The sequence below is a fragment of the Oryx dammah genome, unplaced genomic scaffold (assembly GCF_014754425.2).
Source record: "Oryx dammah isolate SB20612 unplaced genomic scaffold, SCBI_Odam_1.1 HiC_scaffold_11, whole genome shotgun sequence".
Taxonomy (NCBI): domain Eukaryota; kingdom Metazoa; phylum Chordata; class Mammalia; order Artiodactyla; family Bovidae; genus Oryx; species Oryx dammah.
In genome coordinates, this window is record NW_024070195.1 from 18913186 (window position 1) to 18936427 (window position 23242).

A 23242-nucleotide genomic window follows, 5' to 3' on the forward strand; every position below is an offset into this window, starting at 1 on the left:
GTTTGGCATAATTCACAGATTTTTAAAAGAATCTACTTAGATTAGTCTAATCTTTAGTTATACTCTCCAACATGTCCAAATGTAGAAGGCTCCTTATTAAATTGTAAGTTTTATTTTCTAAGGGAAAAAAGAGTCAAGCTCCTAACTGCCACTTGGGTATCACATGTTTAAATGTACATTGCTCTTACCAGTGCCGTGAGAGGTAATTAAATTTAAACTCGAACTGGCTCAACACGTCTCCTCCTATGATATGAGAAAAATATTTGCTTTTGGAGAATTAATGACAATACATAGCAAGCTTCTTTGAACATAAATTTGCACAATCCAGTTTATTAGTTCTTCACACTGTTATAGGTTTCTGTTCATTATTTTAGTTGCATAAGCACATCTTTAAGAAAAATGATCTTTTAAAATCTTAGTGAAACACACAAATTAAGAAAGAGAATTAATTCAGAGAATAAAGAAACTCATATAAATAAAGAACCTCACCAAAAGATTTTTTACTTTAAGATGGACCATAAAGATTCTTCTATTTAAATAAACTCTACTCACTGATACTGTGCATATTTAAAGGTAATTAAATATAGAAAAAGATGGAGTTTATCCATTTAAAGCTAAAGTATTAGGAGACACTAGGAAATTAATTTAAATCTGATTTTAAAAGTAATGCTTTTCTAAAATAGTGGCACAAGTCAATGATAAAATATAATGGTGTTTTTTTGGTTGCTTTGTTCTTTTTTTGGCTCCACCTTAAGGCAAGTGGATTTCCCTGACCAGGGATTGAACGTAAGCCCCCTGCAGTGGAAGCGCAGAGACTTCTTAACCACTGAACCACCAGGGAAATCCCCATTTTTTTGTTTGGTTTTTACAAAATACATATATAATATTATATATTATATACATATACACATATGTACATATATAATGCATATATATACATGTATAATACATATATATATTTATAATCTTTGCAGGTGTGCATCTCTATATTAAATGAGGAATTCCTGTACTCTAAACAATTGCAATGTTAAAATGGAAAACTAGTGGCAAGAAACTAAAAGCATACATACATAGGGTACAATAGTGACTACACGTGAAATATAGCTACCACGAAAGAAACTCTGGCAAATGTAAATAGTACCGAAATCACCAGCCGGATGTGCCTCGGAATAGGAGTTGTGAAAATCAATCTGAAGGAAAAAAGAGAACCATCTAGTATATAGCACAAATTGAAGCCCACACTCCTACCCCGCAATGAAGCGAGGCGTGGGGAGATGATAGCCTAACCCAATGACTGCTGAGGACGCATAGTAGTGACTGGACTCACTTTTCAAAGAAACATTTAATTTTATTATTTGTTTTAAAAAAAATTATACTGGCAGCTGAGTTGTATGCTTCATGTCTTAACAGATAAAGCTGCTGCAAACATTTGTCTCTAACAGGACACATGAACAATCTCCAAGTGCAAGTTTAAATTTTTTACAGGATAGTATCAACATCAGTGAATAACCAGAGGGGACTTTCATCAGGCAAGGTCACAATTTCCAGTGGGAATATGGCATCTTCATATAGAAAAGAAAAAAGGAAAAAAACACAAAAGCATGCTAACTTACTTTTAAATAGAACCAGATAGTAGGGGTTTATACATCTACTGTTAAGATGCACAGCTTGAATAAAACATAAAATGTCTCAAATATTGTTGTGACTAAACAGAACATGACATCTATGGCTGTTTTCAGGGCACATTAGTCAATCTGCCCACGTGGATGAATTTACCCGGGGTAGCAAATGTGTAAGAGCAATGAACAAGAAGAGATGGAAATCTAATGAATACTGCATTGGGCAGAGTCTTATTTCCATATGAATCTGAATAACCTAAGTTTTTCTTTTCCTAAAATAAGTTTTTTTAATAAATTTTTAAAATTTTTTTAGCACTGAAAACATTTTGTATTGGGGTATAGCTGATTAACAATGTTGTGGGAGTTTCAGGTGAACAGTGAAGGGACTCAGGCATACATAGACATGTATGCATTCTCCCCCAAACCCCTCTCCCATCCAGACTGGCACATAACATTGTTGATTATCCATTTTAAATATAGCAGTGTGTACATACCCTTTCCAAAGTCCCTAACTATCCTAAAAGAGTCAGTTTTGAATCTCGGATAGGACAATATCATTCCCACAGAGTCATTAACCTGAAGCTATGTACTCACAGCAGCCATTGTCCTGAGGAATCCTTGTTCGATACCCAGGCTATGCCAGTTGACATCAGCCACCATGTGAGACGTAATTCCAAACAAGAAAGCTACCAATTTCTCTGTGTCCTGCCAAACAAGCAAATTAGAGTTGGGGGTTGGGGGAAGGTAGTTATTTTATAACAATCTTATTAAAAGGATTAACAAATATGAATTCATTTCCATTACTGAGACTTAACAAAACATCTGAGACAGGTATGTTGTAGTTACCCCCGAACCACAAAGGACTGTTTTGGAAATGTTTCTCAGTGCCTTGAAACTGCTTTCAGATTTATTTACTAGGGGAGCAAAATGACCACGTGACATGCCCCAAATTTTAACAACACTGTTTATTGAAAATAAAACTGAAGATTTGAAAAATCATTTGTTCAACTGTTAATTAGCTATCTACTATGTCCCATATGCTGTGTTTGGTATTGAGGCAGAAGGGTGAGTAGCCCTCAGAGTCTGGATTAAGGGTTGGGGTTAGAAATGGAGTTAATGCAGGTGCAACAATAGTACTTGGCAAGTCTGGAACGGAGTACTTTTAGGGTTACAGGCTGTGCCTACCTCATCCCAAGGAAGAGGATAGTTCTTCCGGATGTAATGAACGCTTGCGTTAAGAAATGGAGTCCAGTGAGTGCTCTCTGACACGTCATGGAATTGTCCTGACAAAACAGAGGCAACCGTCAGAGCTCCTTCTTGAAAGGTTGGAGATTCTCTTGTATATACACACCACATCTTTGTTCATCCATTCATCTGTGCACACTTAGGTTTTTTCCATGTCTTTGCTAATGCAAATAGTGCTTCAACAAACCCTGGGGTACTTGTGTCTATTTGAACAATGGAATATTACTCAGTCATAAAAAGGAATGAAAGTGGGTCATTAGTAGAGATGTGGATGAACCTAAAGACTATCATACAAAGTCAGTCAGAGAAAAACGTTGTTTATTAATACATAAACATGCAATCTAGAAAAATGGTACAGATGAACCTGTTTGCAAGGCAGAAATAGAGACAGAGATGTAGGGAACAAACATATGGATACCAAGGGAATAAACTGTGAGATTGGGATTGACATACAGACACTAATATGCACAAAAGAGATAACTAATGAGAACCTGCTGTATAGCACAAGGAACTCTACTCAGTGTTTATGGTAACCTAAATGGGAAGGAAATACAAAAACCGGGATATATGTATACAAATAGCTGGTTCACGTCAACGTACAACAGAAACCAACACAACACTGTAAAGCAACTATACCCCAATTTTTTAAAAAAGTTGGAGATTCTCAATGAAATATTCTACCACCACCTGCTGTGTGGCTGCGTTCCTCTGCCTTCTCCAAGCCTCTTAGTTTTCTGAGTCAATATTCAAAGGAAGCCTCTAGGACAGAACTGCCAGCCAAAAGAAAAAGGAGCCTTAACTCCTCATAGCATCTAGAAATAGTTGAGCTGCAAGAGAAGCTGGAAGTGTTAAGTTCTGTACCCTAAAGCTAAAGAAATAAGCTGTTCCTGTTTTTTTTTTTTTTTAATTTGGGTGTTTATTTTTTAATCTTCTTTTCCATCACAGTCAGCCTCCCTAACAGCACAAAAGAAAAAAAGTAGATATTCCAACAGCTTTCAAGTATTTGAATTTATAATAATTTTAAATGGGGTGTGCTATATGCCCCTTTATTCCCACAGGAGGGGTGAGTGAAAAAACAGGAACGGACATCTATTCTAAGCCTTCAGGTTCCAGGAGTGTCACATGTCATAGAAGCAATCAAAAGCAAAATCCCGGAGTTCAGATCCCTCAAGTCAAATTTTTGAGATCATTATTAAACTAAAAATAGCCTAACCACTTTTGTTTAAAGTGTAACTGAAGCACATTTAACTTAATATTATCTTGGGTTTGCATAACACTTGACAACATACGTTAATGCCAACAGTAATTCAGTATAGCAGCCAGGCATGCATTAATTATTACTGTTAAATAGTAACTAATTTAGATATGACTATGTTGCAGACATGGAAACTGAGACTCAGTGTGGAAGGGGCTTTTTCAAGGTCACACACTAACAGATAACATTCAAGGAATAAACGTTCAAATGTTCAAAATGTTCTCTCTTCTGCCACGAAGCAGGAGAGTAATTCAGAGTGCTTAGAATAAAGCTTTCAGAATTTCTACCCTTAAGCAAGTAAGTTTCGGTTAAATGGAAAACACAACCGAACTAAGTCATTGATCAACAACAGTGGAAAATATACTGTGTTGTTTGATATTTGTTTGAGTCTGAGCTGTTCCTATCAACCAAGGAAAAGCAACATCATCTGGTCTGTAAGTCTTCATCTTACCTCTCTCACAGATGCTAGGGTAAAATGAGTCAGGAAACACGGATCCAGCCTGATATGCATCCTGGTGCCTAAGTAACAGCTGGGGAGCAGGAAAATACAGAGGTTAGAGGGCAAGAGTCAACAGTCTGGGAAAAGCAGGCCCAGGTGTGGGAAGTTAGAATGATGTGACGGTAGCAGAGAAGTGATGGAAAGAAGAAGTGAAGGCAGGCATAAATAAATAACTCTTGTATCAATATAATCCAAACACCCTACCAAATGTGGTTTCAGGTTCTTTCCTAACAAAAACAAACAAGCTGATCAAGTAGCAGTAAAAAAAAAAAAAAAAATCACCTATTTAAATTAAATCTTTTGCTTTTTTCTGTCCACCCAGAAGAATAAGATTTCTCCAAAACTATTTCACTGACCCAGAACTGGGGTGTGGTTAAGTTTTTTGATGACCTAGTGACAACCAGTAAACTGAGAAAAATACAGACATGTATACATGTATACATGTCCAGGACTTTGGCCACCTCATGCGAAGAGTTGACTCATTGGAAAAGACTCTGATGCTGGGAGGGATTGGGGGCAGGAGGAGAAGGGGACGACGGAGGATGCGATGGCTGGATGGCATCACGGACTCAATGGACGTGAGTCTGAGTGAACTCCGGGAGATGGTGATGGACAGGGAGGCCTGGCGTGCTGCCATTCATGGGGTCGCAAAGAGTCGGACACGACTGAGTGACTGAACGGAACTGAACTGATACATATATACTTATTGGGGCTTCCCAGGAGGCGCTAGTGGTAAAGAACCCACCTGCCAATGCGGGAGGCATAGGAGATGCAAGGAGATGCAGGTTCGATCCCTGGGTCAGGAAGACCCCCTAGAGAAGGAAATGGCAGCCCACTCTAGTATTGTTGCCTGGAGAATCCCATGGAGGGAGGAGCCTAGTGAGCTACAGTCCATGGGGTCACAGAGTCAGCCGTGACTGGGCGACTAACACCGCCCCCACCCCCGACACACACGTGTATATATATATACACACACATATACATATATCAGTTCATATCTATTTGTGTGTGTATGTTTACAGTTGCTACCTGTGCTTTAGAGTAAGATGATATCCTTTATAGATTAAAGGTTAAGATTATAACCTTTAAGAGGGGTACAAAAATACCCTTTCCCACTTCCAAAATGATGTATAAGTCGGTGGTAGAGGTTTTCTTCCCAGCGTTCTTCCTTGGTGGCGTGGCTCACTGCATCCCATTCCAACCCCCTTATGGCTACACCCAGATGAGTGCTAGGGCCTAGAAAATGAAGACTACATTCCCCAGCTGCTACTGAGGAGCCACTTCTCCCTTGTTTGTTCCCAGCCGGCATGGAAGTGTTTGGCCTTTTGGCAGCAGAAGTCAAGAGGGCAGCTTCTTACTTTCCAAACCACGTAGGAGACAGTTGGACATGGAACTCGTGAATGGAACAGTGTTCGTTTGACTGCTTAGTGGCTCTGGCAGGCCAGTTCTGTGTGTTGTTCTGGGAGTCCTTTCCGGATACTCAGCTTAGAGTCTGCTCCTCCATTTCTCACAGTTTCTCAGCACTGAATCCCCTAATACGTGGTCTTGTACCCCTCTCCGCATAAGAGGAGTTTCCTCTTATGGAAACCCAGAGGGGTTTGCACTATCTGCAAATGAACTCTGACCCAGTGGACAAGAGAAAAGTCTGGCAATCCAACTTTTTAAATTTTCAATAGGGACTTACTAATAACATAGGCTAGATGTAGAAGCAACAAAGAAGTATCTCAAAGAACTTGAAACAGAAGGAAATATAGTAGGACCTAGTTTTTGCTTTTGCTTTTTCAAGCAGTGTCTCATCCCCAGTCTTCTAAAGACAGAATCACTTCCATACTGAGCAGGTGAGGCAGACTGACCACTGGGGAACAAGGGCGGCATACCCATTCCCACTATAGTATTTGGCTCAGAGACGTTTGCTTGACAAAAGCTACTTCAGCTAGAACGTCCCCCAAGACTTCTCAGCTAGAGCTGTGGGGAGGAGAAAGAAGATGCTTTCTTCTCTTCAGGGTTTTTTTTAAGACATTCTTTTGTTTTAAGATGATGCTCTTTCTCCATCTTATTTTATTTATTTATTTTTGGCCACACCTTGCAGGTAACTGGGATCTTAGTTCCCCAAGGATCATTGAACCTGTGCCCCCTGCAATGACAGCGCAGATTCTTAACCACTGGACTGCCAGGGAAGTCTTCAACTCTCCAGGGATTTTAAACTTAGAAACTGAGTTCTGGATGGCCAGTGTCTTCCAGTGTCTAGGAGAGAGAGTACCACTTAGACCTCTTAGTCCAGCTCTGCCCCAGGCTTATCAGTTACATGAACCCTTACATGAAAAAAGTCTTTTTTCTAAAGACAGTTGGAGTTGGACTTTTGCCACTTAAAAGTAATAATTAACTTTGCTGAATATTTATCTTAGCAGCCACTGTAATGGTCACTTTATATGTATTAAGACTTGTTGAATCTGCATCTCCTGGTGAGATAGTGTTATTTAACAGGGAAAAAATAATGCTAAAGCAAATTTTAAATAATTCTAAAGCAAATTTTAAAAAGTAAAGGTGTCAGGTGGGAGGGAAGCTCAAGAGGAGAGGATACACGTATACATATAGCTGATTTATGCTGTTGTATAGCAGAAATGAACAACATTGTAAAGCAATTAAACTCCAGTTAAAAATAAATTTTAAGAAAAGGTGTCAGGAAAAAAATCAGGAAACTGCTAGGGGGAAAAGAGTACAGAAGGAGGATATGTCCTTCAGATATAAAAATGCACCAAAAGACACAGATCAATGAAACAGAATAAAGAGTAAAGAAATAGATTCAACCATAATAACTTAATGCGTGATAGAGATGAATAAAGGATGGAGTAATTGACAACTGTGTTGGCACAACCCCACTGCAATGAACACTCCATTCTTGCAGGAAATCCATACTTAACCTATGTGACACTGACTTGAAATTGACATTATCAGTAACAGGTCACTGAATCCCTATCATGCTTTATGCAAAAATTAAGTACAAGATGAGTTAGAGAGTTAAATGTCAAACACAGAGCCATGAAAATAACAAGATACGTTTGAAGTGAATAATTGTATAATCTCAGAATGGGAATGATATTTCTAAGCAAAACATACAGGCAGAAACCATGAAAGAAAAGATTGATGCACTTAACTACACAAAAATTTTAATGCTGTGCATGGTAAAAAGAAGCAGAAACAAATTTAAGAGAATAAATAACCACAAGAATCATTTGACATATAAGATGCTATCTTTAGTAAAACAAAAAGTCATTCTTCACATCAAGATTAATACCCTAATAGAAAAACTAGCAAAGACACAGGTAATTCATAGAAGAAGCAATAGAAACAGTCAATAAACACTTGAAAATATATTTAACCTCGTTGATAATAAATCAATTATTTGTCAGTATAACCTATAACAAAATACCATTTCCACATATTGGCAAAAATGAAAAAATAATGAAAACAGACTTCTAAAAGTGAATCTGTTTCCAAAGCTGAAGATAAAGAAATTTCAATGAACTAAGGGAACAGTTAAGGATATTAATCCGCTCTTGGTCCCGAATGTCTTCCCTGTTTTGTTTTCATTTTTCATTTGTTTCTGGGCCAAGGGGATTCAACTAGCAGTACCAGGGCTAAAGGGACTTGCTCCTTGGATTACCTACAAGGAGATCAAGCATGTCAGAACCAGAACTTGTATTAAGGGTAATGGAGGTCAGGTTTCTCACTGTTGCAGAAAGGAGTTACAGATCGGAACATGGAGAAGATTAGATTAGATTCTGTGCTGATGGATTGGAATTGGAGATGTTTTCATGTGAATTCAGGGTTTGAAACAGACACAAAAGCCAACTTGAAATGAATTCTGGGACAATTTGAGCATCAAGATAAATAATATTTGTAATGTGATATAGGGCTTCTCTGGTGGTTCAGATGGTGAAGAATCTGCCTGCCATGTGGGAGACCTGGGTTTGATCTCTGGGTTGGGAAGATCCCCTGGAGAAGGGCATGGCAACCCACTCCAGCATTCTTGCCTGGAGAATCCCATGGACAGAGGAGCCTGGCGGGCTATAGTCCTTGGGATCACAAAGAGTCAGACACGACTGGGTGACTAAGCACTGCACATAATGTGATATAAACCACTGATAAAATAGGAATCCATGAATATATAATATAAAGAGATAAATGGGGAAGACGAGGCTTTACCTTATAGCAGAACCCAAATTTATAAATGTACAAGGAATGACAGAATCAGATAAATATTTGGCAAACGTCAATGGATGTTGAGAATCAATGGATGCTAAAAAGTTTAATTAGAAACAGAATATTTGCATTACCTCAATATATCTCCATACAAAATATTTACTATTTTAAAAAGTAAAAAATATTTATTAACTTTCCAATGTAAAATGTGGCAGACACCATCTTAACCAAAATTATCATTAACAGCAATAGGACTTCTGCTTCTAGGAAGATAGAGTGGGTGTACTTATCCTTGTTCTTTTTGCTAAATACAGCTGAAACCCTGGACACTGTCTACGAAAAGAATATAACTATGACCCAAAGGTGGATAAAAGTACGCACATTGAATAGGAGCTGAAGAGTAACACTGTGGTGAGTTCTGTGGATTTTCTTTTTGCTTCATGTAGTCCAAACTGGATATTGGAAAAGCCAGCTGCCTAGAAACTCCAGTGGGTACAGACAAAACAAAAGCCTGCAACTCTCAGGCCACAAAACCAGGCATAGGACAGCCTAGCAAGACAGGACTTCTGCACAGTAACCTCTCTGCTCTAGACAAACAGCAAAGGAAAAAACACGGCCCCACACCTCCTCACCACTAGCTAGGGTCTCGTGGGGAGCCTCGGCTTGCCCCCTCCCCAGGCTGCAATGAGGTGCCCCGGGTCCTCCACTGCAGTGGTATCAGAGAGGGCTAAGGCGGGAGCCAGGACTTTCATCCCTGCCATCCTATCCCCTACCCTATAGTATCAGTGAGACCATGAGGAGAGTCTGGACATCCAATCCCAAATGGAACAAGGGATCTCTCCCCTTCCCTGCTGCGAGGAGGGGGTCAGTATAAGAAGAGGCCCAGGGGAGATCAGGACATCCACCTCCACCCAGGTAAGAGGCCACCTCTGCCTTCTGACATCAGTAAAGACCACGGTGAGGAGAAGCCATTAGGTACTCCTACCCATCTTGGCCAGGGAGGCATCAAGAGAGGCCCAGTGAGGAACCTTAAATTCTAACCCCCGTTGGCAGTTAGGAAGGAGTGTCCCCTGACCCCTTCTACTACCTGAGTGGTATCAGAAGAAGACAACTAGAACAGGAAGTTTAAAGAAGAGCCAGAGTCTCATAACCTAATACCTAAAATGTCCAGGCTACAATCAAAGATCACCCATCATACCAAGAACTAGAAAGATGTCAAAAGGAATGAAAAAAGAATCATCAGATGCCCACAAAGAGATGGCAGGAATTTCTGAATTATCTGCCAAATATTTTATAGCAACCCTCAGAAAAATGCTTCAGTGAACAATTGCAAACACATCTGAAACAAAAAAAAAAGAAGGAAGAGAAAAGTTCTCTCAAATAGAAGACATAAAGAACTGAATGAAAAATACAACAGCTGAAATAAAAGTTAACATTGTCAGAAATGGTTCAAGTTGACATTAAGGGCCTTTTGGTGAAACACAATGAGAAGAGTACAGCGTCACTTCAATGGTGACAGTTATTTCTGCCCAAAACTAACCTGCAGGAGAATCTAATCATGAGGAAACATCAAACAAAACCAAATGAAGGTGTGTTCTACAGGGTTACTGGGTTGTCCTTTCTCAAACTATTGAGGACAATAGAGAGAAGGCAGGCCTAAGGAACTGTTCCAGGTTGGAGAAGCTCAGAGGGAACTAACAACTAAACACAAGCTTCTGTATCAGTCCTGGAACCATGAAGTGTGTTGAGTCAACTGCTGAAATCTGTAAGAGCCTGGGATTGGGCGATAGTGTTATTTCTATGTTGATTTCCTGATTGTCATTATTATCATACTGTAGTTGTATAGATGTATATAGTAGTATGTGTATATGCACACACACACATATATATAGTCCTTGTTTTTAGGAAATATAGTTCCTCCTTAGCCATGGTTTTGCTTTCCTTGGTTTAGTTACCCAAGTTCAAAAATATTAAATGGGGCTTCTCTGGTGGTCTAGTGGTTAAGAATCTGCCTTGCAAAGCAGAGGACACCCCGTTTGATCCCTGGTCCAGGAAGATCCCACATGCCATGGAGCAACTAAGCCTGTGTGCCAGCTACTGAGCCTGTGTGCCAACTACTGGGCCAGCTCTCTGTGAGCCGCAGCTGCTGAGCCCACGTGCCACAACTACGGAAGCCCACCAGCTTAGAACCCATGTCCCACAACAAGGGAAGCCACTGCAGTGAGAAGCCTGTGTGCCCCAAGAGAGTAGCCCCTGTTCCTCACAGGTAGAGAAAGCCCATGTGCAGCAGTGAAGACTCAGCACAGCCAAAAATAGATATCTCAGATGGAAAATTCCAGAAATAAGCAATTCCTAATTTTTAAACGGGCCACCATTCTGAGTATGATGATGAAAGCTCTCACCATCCTGCTCTATCAAGCATCCCTTTGTCCACTATATCCTGCCTGTTAGTCTCCATCATCAGACCTGCGATCTAGGTAGTACAGTGCTTGTGTTCGAGTAGATCTTACCTTACTCAGTAATGGCCCCAAAGCACAGGAGGAGTGGTGCTGGCAATTTGGACATACCAAAGAGAAGCTGTAAAGGAATTTCTCTAAGTGAAAAGGTGAATGCTGTAGACTTCATAAGGAAAGAAATATTCTAGCTATGAAATTGTGAAGGAAAAGGAAATTTGTGCTAATATTGCTGCAGCACCTCAAACTGCAATTAAATGCTTAGATAAAATGGAAAAGACAATAAATTTGTTCAGTAAATTATTTTGATAGGAAGACCATAGTTACATAATATTACATATATTGTTATAATTGTCCTATTTTTAGTCACTATTGTTTCTTACTGTGCCTAATTCATAAGTTAAGCTTTATCATAAGTGTGTACATATGTGTAGGAAAATACAGTATATATGAGGTACTTTTCCAGTAGTCATGTATGGATGTGAGAGTTGGACTATAAAGAAAGCTGAGTGCCAAAGATTGATGCTTTTGAACTGTGGTGTTGAAGAAGACTCTTGAGAGTCCCTTGGACTTCAAGGAGATCCAACCAGTCCGTCTTAAAGGAGATCAGTCTTGAATATTCATTGGAAGGACTGATGCTGAAGCTAAAACTCCAATACTTTGGTCACCAGATGTGAAGAGCTGACTCATTCGAAAAGACCCTGATGCTGGGAAAGATTGAGGGCAGGAGGAAAAGGGGATGACAGAGGATGAGATAGTTGGATGGCATCACCGACTCAATGGACATGAGTTTGGGTAAACTCTGGGAGTTGGTGATGGACAGGGAGGCCTGGCGTGCTGTGATCCATGGGGTCACAAAAGAGTCAGACAGGACTGAGCGACCCAACTGAACTGAACTGTCCACAGTTGCAGGCATCCACGGAGGGTCTTGGGACATATCCCCTGAGAGTAAAGGGAATTACTGTACACAAGAGTGCACTGAAGGATGATGACAACCACTTCAGCAATTAACTCTCAAATGGCTCAGGGGAAAGTCATATGCATACATCGGCTCAGAAGGCAAATAGGATAAGTTATCAACAACTGGGGGAATTAGGTAAAAGTCATACAGAAAGTATTTGCCTAATTTTTTTCAACTTCTCTATCAGTTTTAAATTATTTCAAAATAAAAAGTTAACATAGGGAACTGGTTAAATAAATTATGGTACAGAGAATTACATAATTGTTAAAAATTATTCTAAAGACTTCTACTGATATGGACATGAACAAATATATGATCTCTCTGATATAGGAAATGATGAAAAGGCAAGTTTACAAAATAACGGAACTTTAAAATTTTTTTACTATCAGTTTCTATTAGTTCTATGATCAGAAACGACCAAACCTATTCTACGGGCAGTGAGGGAGGAGCAGAGCAAAGAAAAGACAGCAACCAACCAAACACCATTGTTCCGATTTCCTGGTTAATACACCATATTTATTTATTTATCTATTTATTCTTGTAGAAGGACTAAAATCAGGGCAATAATGACCACCAAACTCTGGGAGATTGTGAAGGACAGGGAAGCCCGCTGCAGTCCATGGGGTCATAAAGAGTCAGACATGACTTAGCGACTGACCAACAAAATTACCACCAATGTGAGATACGTTTGGTTCTTACAGTTCTTATACATTAGTAAACTGATTTTCTCAGCTTTATGCGTTAGTCTCTTAACTTGATTATGGTAAGTTAGAAGTGAAAGACGCTCAGTCATGTCCAACTCTTGGCAACCCCATGGACTATATAGTCCATGGAATTCTCCAGGCCTGGGTTGGGAAGATTCCCTGGAGATGGGAAAGGCTACCCACTCCAGTATTCTGGCCTGGAGAATTCCATGGACTATAGTTCATGGGGTGGCAATGAGTCGGACAAAATTGAGCAACTTTCACTTTCTTGATACTGGAGTGGGTAGCCTTTCCCTTCTCCAGGGGATTGTCCCAACCCAGGGATCGGACCCAGGTCTCCCTCATTGCGAGAGGATTCTTTATCAGCTGAGCCACAAGGGAAGCCCAAGAATACTGGAGTGGGTAGCCTATCCCTTCTCTAGGGGATCTTCCCAATGCAGAAATTGAACCACGGTCTCCTGCATTGCAGGTAGATTCTTTACCAACTGAGTTATCAGGGAAGCCATGGTAAGTTAAAGTCATTACAAATGCAGTCACCTCAGGATGGATCAGCAAAAGATAATCCCAGAACCAACAGAAACCAGACCCTAAATGTGCAGGGCTTGCTGAGCACCGCCAGCCAGTGAGGTCCATCTAGCATCCTTGGGGTAGCCTCCCTCTGGATCCTTTCACCAAACTGGACCAATGAGTCCGGCACTCACCAGAGAGCAAGTTTTAGTACAGAGAAAGAAAAACTCCAAAGACCCCACATACAAAGTTATAAAACAGATCCTCAATCTTTGAAAAGAGGTTTTCTGATAACGTGAGAAAAGCTAACATAACCCCTGTCTTCATGAGTTAAAAGGGGGAGGTGTGCGTTCTCAGGGCACTCAAGCCATTCCCAGTGACGACATCAGTGTACAGATTAGGACCAGTGCCGAGGGAAAGGATGTGTGTCCATTTAACATGTTTTAAGTTAGTGATGCAAGCTTGAATACCTCTACTAGAAAATCACCCTGGGCACACTCAGGATTGATTGTTCACACCATGAATCAGTCAGATTCTTGCTTTTCTTCTTTCCTACCAACTTTCTCTATAAGGGTCAATGAAGACGACAAATATAAACACTGTTTTTTCCCTAGAGGGCTTGTTAAATTGGTGAATAAGGAAGTTGAAACTAATGACTAAAAACAGTTTATGAACAATGCTAGATTTCAGTTATTGTATCATCCTGCTTTCCATACTGGATTACCAACACTCACTGGTAAATAATTTGATCCAATTCTGAAGTCATAGAGAATTTAACCACTCTTCTCAAAGGTAATATTTAAGAATCATCTTTGTCACACAGTTTTATTTAGCTATAGAATTAGAAAGAGTGTATAATGCCAGAATGGTTTCAACTAATTTGAAGATGGATAAAGGTGAAGTCATCAGCTAGTTGTACCAAGAATACAGTAGGCAGAAGAGTCTTAATCTCAAAGCATACTTCTCAATAAATACTTACTTCTTCCCATGATGATGCAATTTTCACATAACACAGAGATAAGAAGTGGGAAAAAGTGGCTTACATATAACTTTTCTTTACAAAAAGAAATAAGGTGTACCATTTTAAGAAATTCTCTCAAACACTGCTTTCAAATGTTTTTTAAACTATAATTTATATAAAATATTTCATTATTATATATATTCAAGTAGTGCTAAAGGAGATATATATTTTAACCCCCAATATTCATATTTTATAAAGACATAAAAAGGACTCATCTTTTTAATTGAAACTAGATATTTCAGTATCTGTTAGGACTTTTGTCACCTATGAGAGGAAGCTAATGCCCAAGGAATAAAAGAAAAAAATCAAACTTCTTACCTCTTTGTAGTTAATACTCCCATCCTGAAGGTGGAGAAACTCCAGAGCTCTGTGTCCTGAAAGAATGAGTATATAAATGAATTAAATCCAAGTATAACTGAAAACAGAACTGCCTGAAGATCATTTTAAAAGGAAAAGATATAATTTTGTGCAACTGTCAAGGAAGTGGGATGTGAAAATTTAGTTTGTACTAGTAATTTTCATTAGCCAATAGTTCGATTCAAACAATATTTATATTGTTATGATACAAATCAAAATTACAGTTTCTGCTTAAGTTACTAGCTCTTACGACCTTGGCTAAGTTACATTACCTCTCTAGGCTTCAGTTGCCCGCTACGTAAAATTAAGTAAATAACATCCACCTTATAGGTTTGGTGAGAGAATCACAAAAAAAAAGAAAAAGGCTAAGTGATGCGCTAATGATTGACACATGTCAAAAACTCAAACAGGAGTTATATTTTGCTTCAACAACCCACTGGGGTAGACAAACCAAGTTCATCTGTACAATACAGGGTGTAAACCATGGACGGAATCAATGACCCACAAATGTTTGCTCATCATTGGACTACTTTAGAAGGAGAAAAAAAGTCTCAAAAAGCCACGTGCTCCACCCACACACCCACACCCATAAGATATGCACACCCACACCCTCAATCTTCTCAGTATCAATAACAGGAACACTCCTTGTGAAGAAACAGTGACACCTTATTTCTATTGGAAGTCACATCCACAAAAATCTAGCCACTACCATATTATAAGCATTTATATCATAAAGAGAGAGTGTCGTTGCAGACAGAAATAACAGGTATATAGGATTATAGAGGTTTACAGACTAAAACCAATGAAGGAGGCCAATTCTAATTAACTCACACAAATGTCAATCCACACAGGCCTTATATAAGAAGTGAAAACAAGAACCAAGATATTTATGAAATCATATAAGTTACTGGCAAATAATTAAAGTTTTAATCTCTTTGTATAAGAATCCTCCCAATCTGCGCAGATTTGGAATTGCTTTCAATTATGTCCACATAAACATGTTATATTAACATATTAATTATTAGGACCCTTGTTTGGCACCTGCTGATGAAAGGCAAGCAATATCTGAATTTTTAAAATTTTGAAATTTCATCTGTCCTGCTAATTTTTTAACTCTAAAGATTAAAAAGTTGAATATCCTCACTTATATTTGTTCCTCTTTGGCCTACAGCTAGAGTTTTTAGCAATTTCAGTTTCACAGAACTTAGATGTGCAAGATAATTTAGAATTCATTAAGAAGTTCAGCCCCCTCATTTTGCAAAAGAGAAAGTGAGTTGCCCAGAAGTCACTGACGTAGTTTATAGCAGAGCTGGTATTAAAACCTACGCCTGATTCCCTTTTCCACTGCCTCCTGACTCTAACATCTAACATTTTAGATGTTAAATGACTCTAACATTTTACCATAAATGTTTCATGAAAGAACACTGGACCAACTGTTAGGATATGTAATTCTAGACTAGGTCACTAACAAGTTAGCTGTGAAAACTCTCTGTGATCAATTTCCTCTGTTGTAAAATAAAGGAACTGTACTCAGTGACCTCTAGTATTCCTTCAAATCATAATTCTGTGATCATATAGTTCCTGCCCAGCAGAGCTCAATATTCTGTTTTGCACTGATAAATTTTCATTTTTTTAAAAAATTGGGGGATAGTTGCTTTACAATGTTGTGTTAGTTTCTGCTGTACAACAACGTGGGTCAGTCATAAATATGCATATATCCCCTCCCTCTTAAGCCTCCCTGCCCCCTTTCCAAATTTTCATTCATAATCTTGTTCTGCTTTGAACCTTCTAGAGGCAGCATAACTAAAACATTGTTACTATTTTTATCTAAAGAGGGAAAAAACATTAGGAATACATTTCATCCAAGAACCAACCTTTTGTGCTACCATTTATCTTTATCCAGATCACTCAGCCTTTGCCTCGAGCTCATAGGCATCGGCTTATTATATCCCTGGGCTCCCCAAATCCTGCCATCATTCTGGGCATCTCTAATACCTGGGATTATTCAAATTCCCCCGCTTCCTTGCTCTCCCTGAACCCAACCATCTTTAAAGCCGTTTGACTCAGGGGACCCAGTCCAGTGGCTATATGTGGTCCTTCACGTATACTTGGAAATGTAAAAACAAAAATAGATTCCTCTACTCCTACCATACTACCCCCATTTTTCTCTTCTCCCATTCTATCAGTTCTTCTGCTTCATGGGACGCCCCCCACCCCCCACCCAAGTTTATCCAGTTCCTATTTCCCCATGCAGAGAAACAGCCCGAGACTAGTGATCAAAGCACCTTCCTGCTTCTCCATGGACTTCACTCCGATAGTCAGTCCCCAACTCTGGACGTCTCCAGCCTGGGCTTTCTCCCTTTCGCTGCCGCATGGTTCAGGGCAGCAGGGGAACCTGTTGTCAATATGTGGGATAGATTTTAAATCCCCTCCTTAACATTTCTGACAGATACACTGTCCTTCATACCGTGACAAGAGGCTGCCACTTACCTATTTCTATGTGTGTCGAAATGCCACATGGTGAACTTCTAGGGCAGAGGAAGCCCAGCAGCATCAGCGGTCCTGACCAGAATCTGAAAGCAGACATGCTCTCATTACTCCCTGCTCCTATGGTGACGAGCAATGCTCAGAGCTGCGGCAGCACGGAGTCTAGAAGCCTGGCCCAGACCAGCTGCTCTCCCTCTAACCAGGTCACTGACACGGGAAACCCTGCCTCATTTCAAAATAATATCATTTCCCAGTGAAGTCAACTGTTTAACTACTGTTTAACTTCACCAGGACAGCAAACAAACTCCACCTGGGAGAGGAAAGAAAAAAAAAAAAGGGGGGATAAACCGAAATCTCAATGCCTCCCGGTAGGAGCATTCCCATCATCTGACTCTGGTTTCTCCCGGATTTCTTTTTAATATGACATTTGGATGGAGATGCAAGCAAAGTTGTCTCCAAATATTCTTTGCTTTTTTTTTTAAAAAAAAAGATATCGATAACATTTATCTTTAAAAGATATTGATTGTATTGATAATCCATATATTGGACCACCTCACCTCACAAGAGTCGATTTCTCTTGCATCTTTCCACGCATACATCTGGTTGCCCTGCTTCCTCGGCCTCTGCAGCCACAAGTGCTGGGAAAGCTTTTATGATGATCAGTTGGAACCAGCTTCTCTTGCAGTATTTGGCAACAGATAATGACACTTGTACGGGATTACACAAGAACAACTACTCCTGGTCTCTTTCCCCCTGGCTGTTTTTATAGTGCTTATCCAGAACCTGCTGCCTGGTCAGATTCCTGCAAGCAAAGATGCTGATGACACTTCCAGCAGGGGAGAGGGGAGTGTGAGTGGGGAGAGACAGATTTTGGATCAAGAAAGAAGGATTCAGAAAATGAGAGGTTCAGAATACACCTGACATACAAGTTTGCAATCTATTGCACTTAATCCGTGGGAGAACTTAGGTGTAACTCTTTGTAGAAATGATGGTGATCTTAAAGCTCGAATGACGCATACCATTAGAAGCAGGAAAGTTGATTTTGAAAGAGGGGGAGGACACAGCATTGATTCTCAGGTTAGCCAAATGGAAGAGAAGAAGAGAAGACGGGATGGTCTGAGACCCTCAGGTGTCTGCCAAGTTTCCTTTGCTCCTGCAAAGCCCCAAGGAAAACAATGCTAACAGCTCTTCCCCAACCCCGACGGCATGAGGCCCTGCTGCTCCTGACTGTAGGTCAGAGGCCATAAACTGAGTGTTTTGTTTGGCAAATGGACTGTTTTATAAACTTAGGCCATTTTTTTTTTTACAGGAAAAATCTGCATAGAAATCTAGATTTCTGAGAATTCGCTGCTGGTCCACTGGCTAGGATTCTGTGCTTTCATTAGCTGAGAGCCCCAGGATCAATTCCTGGCATGGGAACTAAGATCCCCAAAGCTGTACAGCACAACCCCTAAAGCACAAACAAAAAAACCTGACTTCTAGCTGTTTTTAAAAAAACAAACAAAGACCTGGCTTCATGAACTGATTCCCCCATATGCGAGGACCATCAGCTGGAGCTCCATCCAGCTGGCAGGTCTCTATCCCCAGCCAAAGGTACCCGCCCCACGTTCCCCGTCCCCACCAGCCACATGACGCGTGCAGCCTGCCGGACCCTTCTGGCCACCAGAGGCCATGGAGTTTGCTCCCTTCACTGCAGCCTACCAGGCTCCTCCATCCATGGGATTTTCCAGGCAAGAGTACTGGAGTGGGGTGCCATTGCCTTCTGCGATATGAGAGGGTAGTGGCTCTGGTAAGCCCAGAAGAACTTTCCCTGGTGGCTCAAATGGTAAAGAGGCTGCCTGCTGTGCGGGAGACCCAGGTTCAACCCCTGGCTCAAGAAGACCCCCTGGAGAAAGAAATGGCAACCCACTCCAGGATTCTTGCCTGGAAAATCCCATGGACAGAGGAGCCTGGTGGGCTACAATCCATGGGGTCGAAAAGAGTTGGACATGACTGAGCAACTTCACTTCACAAGCCCAGAAGACTCAGGAGTATACAGTGACTGACAAAGTAAGAGGGCTGCAAAGGGTCAACAGGGAAGATGAAGCACTGCCTGAAAACGATATCTAATCAGATTTAATAAAAACAAATCCATCCACAAAGCTCCAGAGAAAGAAACAGGTTCAGGGATCTGTAACTAAGCAATGCTAATCCTGAGTTTCTCATTACATATAATTTTTGTGTTTACAGTTCAGAATGACTTAATTTTATGTATGCAACAGAATGAGAGGTAATTACTTGCTTAGACGGTCTAGTGTGACAGTTATGAGATAGGGCCTTTATAGGACAATACTGCTTGAGCTTTTGTGAAGTTTGTATTACCTTTGTAACCATGAAAACAAAGATACGATTTTTAAAGGAAAGTTAAAATACAGCTTGCAATATTAAGAAAACTATCTGACAAATGTGTATGGAATTATTTTTTTTTCCACCCCTCTGCCCTCTTTCCTAATACAGGTGGCTTTGTCATAAAATAAAGAGCATCAGTCTACCATTCAGATCTTTTCTATAAATAGAGATGCAAGCTGAGAAGTAAACAAGCAGGTCCATTAAGGAATGGGGGCAGGAAGTATAAGCTTGAGCTCAAGGCCTTGGGTTTCATTTGGGTCCTTGTTCTACTGCCTTCTATTGGGGTGACATTGGACAGTTACTAAAAGTTTATTTGTCTCAGTTTCCTTACTTATAAAATTATCCATAAAAAATGGGAGTAATAATATTGCCCACCACATAGGGTCGTCATGAAGATCAGATGATTACAGTAACATGCTTAGAATAGAGACTGGTACACAGTTTAAGTGTTTAATACACGTTGGCTTCCCCAGGGGCTCAGTGGTAAAGAATCCATCTGCCAATGCAGGAGATGCTGGTTCTATCCCTCAGTCAGGAAGATCCCCTGGAAAGGGACATGGCAACCCACTCCAGTAATTTTTGCCCGGGAAATCCCATGAGCAGAGGAGCCTGGCATGCTACAGCCCATGACATGGCAAAGAGTCGGAAATGAGTTAGCAACTCAACAACATTATCATCATTCAAAAGAATTTGAATTTTTCCTTTCTAAAAGATATACCTAAGACTTCTACTGAGGGAATTCCCTGGCGATCCAGTGGTTGGGACCCAGCGCTTTCACTGTTGGGGCCCAGCTCGATCTCTAGTCAGGAACTGAGATTCCACAAGCCCCTCTCTCCCCCAAAAGACTTCTACTGTGTAACTATATTCCTTATTGAATTCAAAAATAAGAAAAATAATTTTACACTCAAGATACACAGCAATACATTTTTAATAACAATATAGATTCGTGTATAAATCCAACACTGGGTAGGGCATTTAAAGTGAAGCTGGATCTCCTTATGTAGATAAATGAAATACAATTTTAAGGTCCAGAAACGTTTGGAATAAAGCAGACACTTTCAGCTCACGTCTACACATTCTAATATGCTGCTATCATCATAGTGTCCTTAGAGTGAAAGGGAGAGAGGATAGAGAAAGGTAAAAGCTAGGAGTTGGAGGTGCTCAGGACAGGGGAAAGCCAAGGGGAAAGGAAGAAATGTCCCTGTCACCAGATGGTCTTATCCTTTCAAGCCCTGGTGAACACACCTGGCCGGCTCTGGGAGGCGTCAGGGCAGCCTAGAAGCAAGATGGGAGTCAGGAGGTAATCATTTCTGCTCTGAATGGGAGTTTTCAAAGAACACAAAATAGTGGAGTCAGGCAAGGGACATGGTGAATTTCCTAGGCCCTCGGCACTTTTGCCTTGGTGGGGGCCTCCTCTTTCAGAAAAATAAACATTTTTCTATGGTAAAACCAATACAGTATTGTAAAGTAAAATAAAGTAAAATTTAAAAAAATAAATAAAAAATTGTCTTTAAAAAAAATCACATTTTACATCTGCATTGGTATCAAGGTTAATATCTTAATACTTAAAGTAAAATCTTATTTTTTAATTCTGACTTTATAAGAAGGGAAACATTTTTGTGTTCTCATAAAAATACTGTGGGCCCTAGGCAGACTGGGCACCGTTTTAAATAGAACCTTGGAAAAATAAGAGTAATTTCGGATCAAGAGAAGCAACACAGCCAACTTCATTATTCTGGACCTTAGTTTGCTCAACAAAACAGATTTCCCAAAACCTTAGAAATCAACCATCCATAGAGCTCCCTCTGCAGGCAGGAGATGGAAACACATCAGTTCCCCAGCCCAGTTCAGTTCAGCGGCTCGGTCATGTCCGACCCTTTGCAACTCCATGGACTGCAGCATGCCAGGCTTCCCTGTCCCAGCTCCCCATCACCAACTCCCGGAGCCTACTCAAACTCAGCACTGCCTCTCACCCACAATCCCTTGAATAGAATACATGAAAGATTAAACTGTGTTTGAAAGTGCAAGTAGCTCAGTTGTGCCCAACTCTTTGAAACCCCATGGACTGTAGCCCGCCAGGCTCCTCTGTCCATGAAATTCTCCAGGCCAGAATATTGGAGTGGATAGCTGTTCCCTTCTCTAGGGGATCTTCCCGACCCAGGGATTGAACCAAGGTCTTTCTCATTATAGGCGGATTTTTTAACCATCTGAGCCACCAGGGAACCCAATGCTATTCCCATTTCTGCTACAAATGTGACCGACTCAAGAATGAACAACAGTAACTCAGCAAAAACCAAAGTCAAAATATAAAGTACAACCTCAGCCTTTTGCAAAAAAAAAAATCTAGAAAAAGTTGAAGAGCCCACTGTTAGGGAAACTAAATAGTCTTGCTTAGGTTTCAGAGACAAAGCAGGGCAGGCTTCTGACCTTGCTTCTAACCTGCCTGGACACTACCTTGACTCTGAGTGCAAGATTTGATAGATAAGCCCCATACATAAGATAGGGGACCTAGCTTCCCTGGAGGGGATCAGGCCAACCAAGCCCCAGGCTTAAGAAAATTCCAAGTTTTACAAGACAAAACAAATAGCCTTAACATGAAATCAGAGCTGCAATTTGCTCACAGATTGATGATGATATCAGTTTATGTCCTGGGATTATAAGCAGGACCCCTGAACTGTAAAATTAAAAAGAAATTTAATGAAATTAAGACACTTGCTCCTTGGAAGAAAAGCTATAACAAACCTAGACAGTGTATTAAAAAGCAGAGGCAATGCCAACAAAGGTCTGAATAGTCAAAGATATGGTTTTTCCAGTAGTCATGTATGGATGTGAGAGTTGGACCATAAAGAAGGCTGAGCACTGAAGAACTGATGCCTTGGAACTGTGATGTTGAAAAATATTCGAGAGTCCCATGGACATCAAGGAGATCAAACCAGTCAATCCTAAAGAAAATCAGCCTTGAATATTCATTGGAAAGACTGATGCTAAAGCTCCAATATCTTGGCCACCTGATAGAAACAGTCAACTCATTGGAAAAGGCCCTAATGCTGGGAAAGATTGAAGGCAGGAGGAGAAGGAGACCACAGAGGATGAGATGCCTGGATAGCATCATCGACTTAATGGACATGAGTTTGAGCAAGTTCTAGGAGATGGTGAAGAACAGGGAAGACTGGCAGTTTGCAGGCCATGCGGTTGCAAAGAACCAGATATGACTAAGCAACTGAACAACTACTGAACTGTAATTTTTCACCCACAGAGCAGATTCACTTCCTGGGACATTTTCCCGATTGGGACTCCAGATGAGCTGTGTCATGGGACTTCCCAGTGCTAAGTCTGGATGTTGGTCAAAACCCAATTTCATGATGTATCCTCTGCTGTTTCTATTTCTTTAATGTTAGTATATTGAAAGTAAGCTGGATAATTCTCTGCCGCGGCCAGCACTGCAAGGTTTTTCCCCTACCTGGGAGACACGGGAAACGGAGCTCGATCGCTGAGGAAAGAAAGAGACTGAGACAGAAAGATGGGGTTGAGAGGATCAGACCA

At 40.4% G+C, this 23242-nt stretch overlaps 1 protein-coding gene across 1 annotated transcript in view; it reads right to left on the bottom strand.

Moving 5' to 3' along the window:
• Positions 1-17599, bottom strand: part of GPLD1 (glycosylphosphatidylinositol specific phospholipase D1) — a 57076-nt gene extending 39477 nt beyond the window's left edge. Inside the window, exons 1-7 of the mRNA XM_040249925.1 lie at positions 17315-17599; positions 14786-14841; positions 4571-4649; positions 2805-2902; positions 2214-2324; positions 1142-1190; positions 189-243 (exon numbers count right to left, since the gene is read on the bottom strand). Coding sequence (XP_040105859.1) covers positions 189-243; positions 1142-1190; positions 2214-2324; positions 2805-2902; positions 4571-4649; positions 14786-14841; positions 17315-17411 — 545 coding nt within the window. The 5' untranslated portion in view covers positions 17412-17599. The remainder of the gene's footprint in view (positions 1-188; positions 244-1141; positions 1191-2213; positions 2325-2804; positions 2903-4570; positions 4650-14785; positions 14842-17314) is intronic.
• Between the last annotated feature and the right edge of the window lie 5643 nt (positions 17600-23242).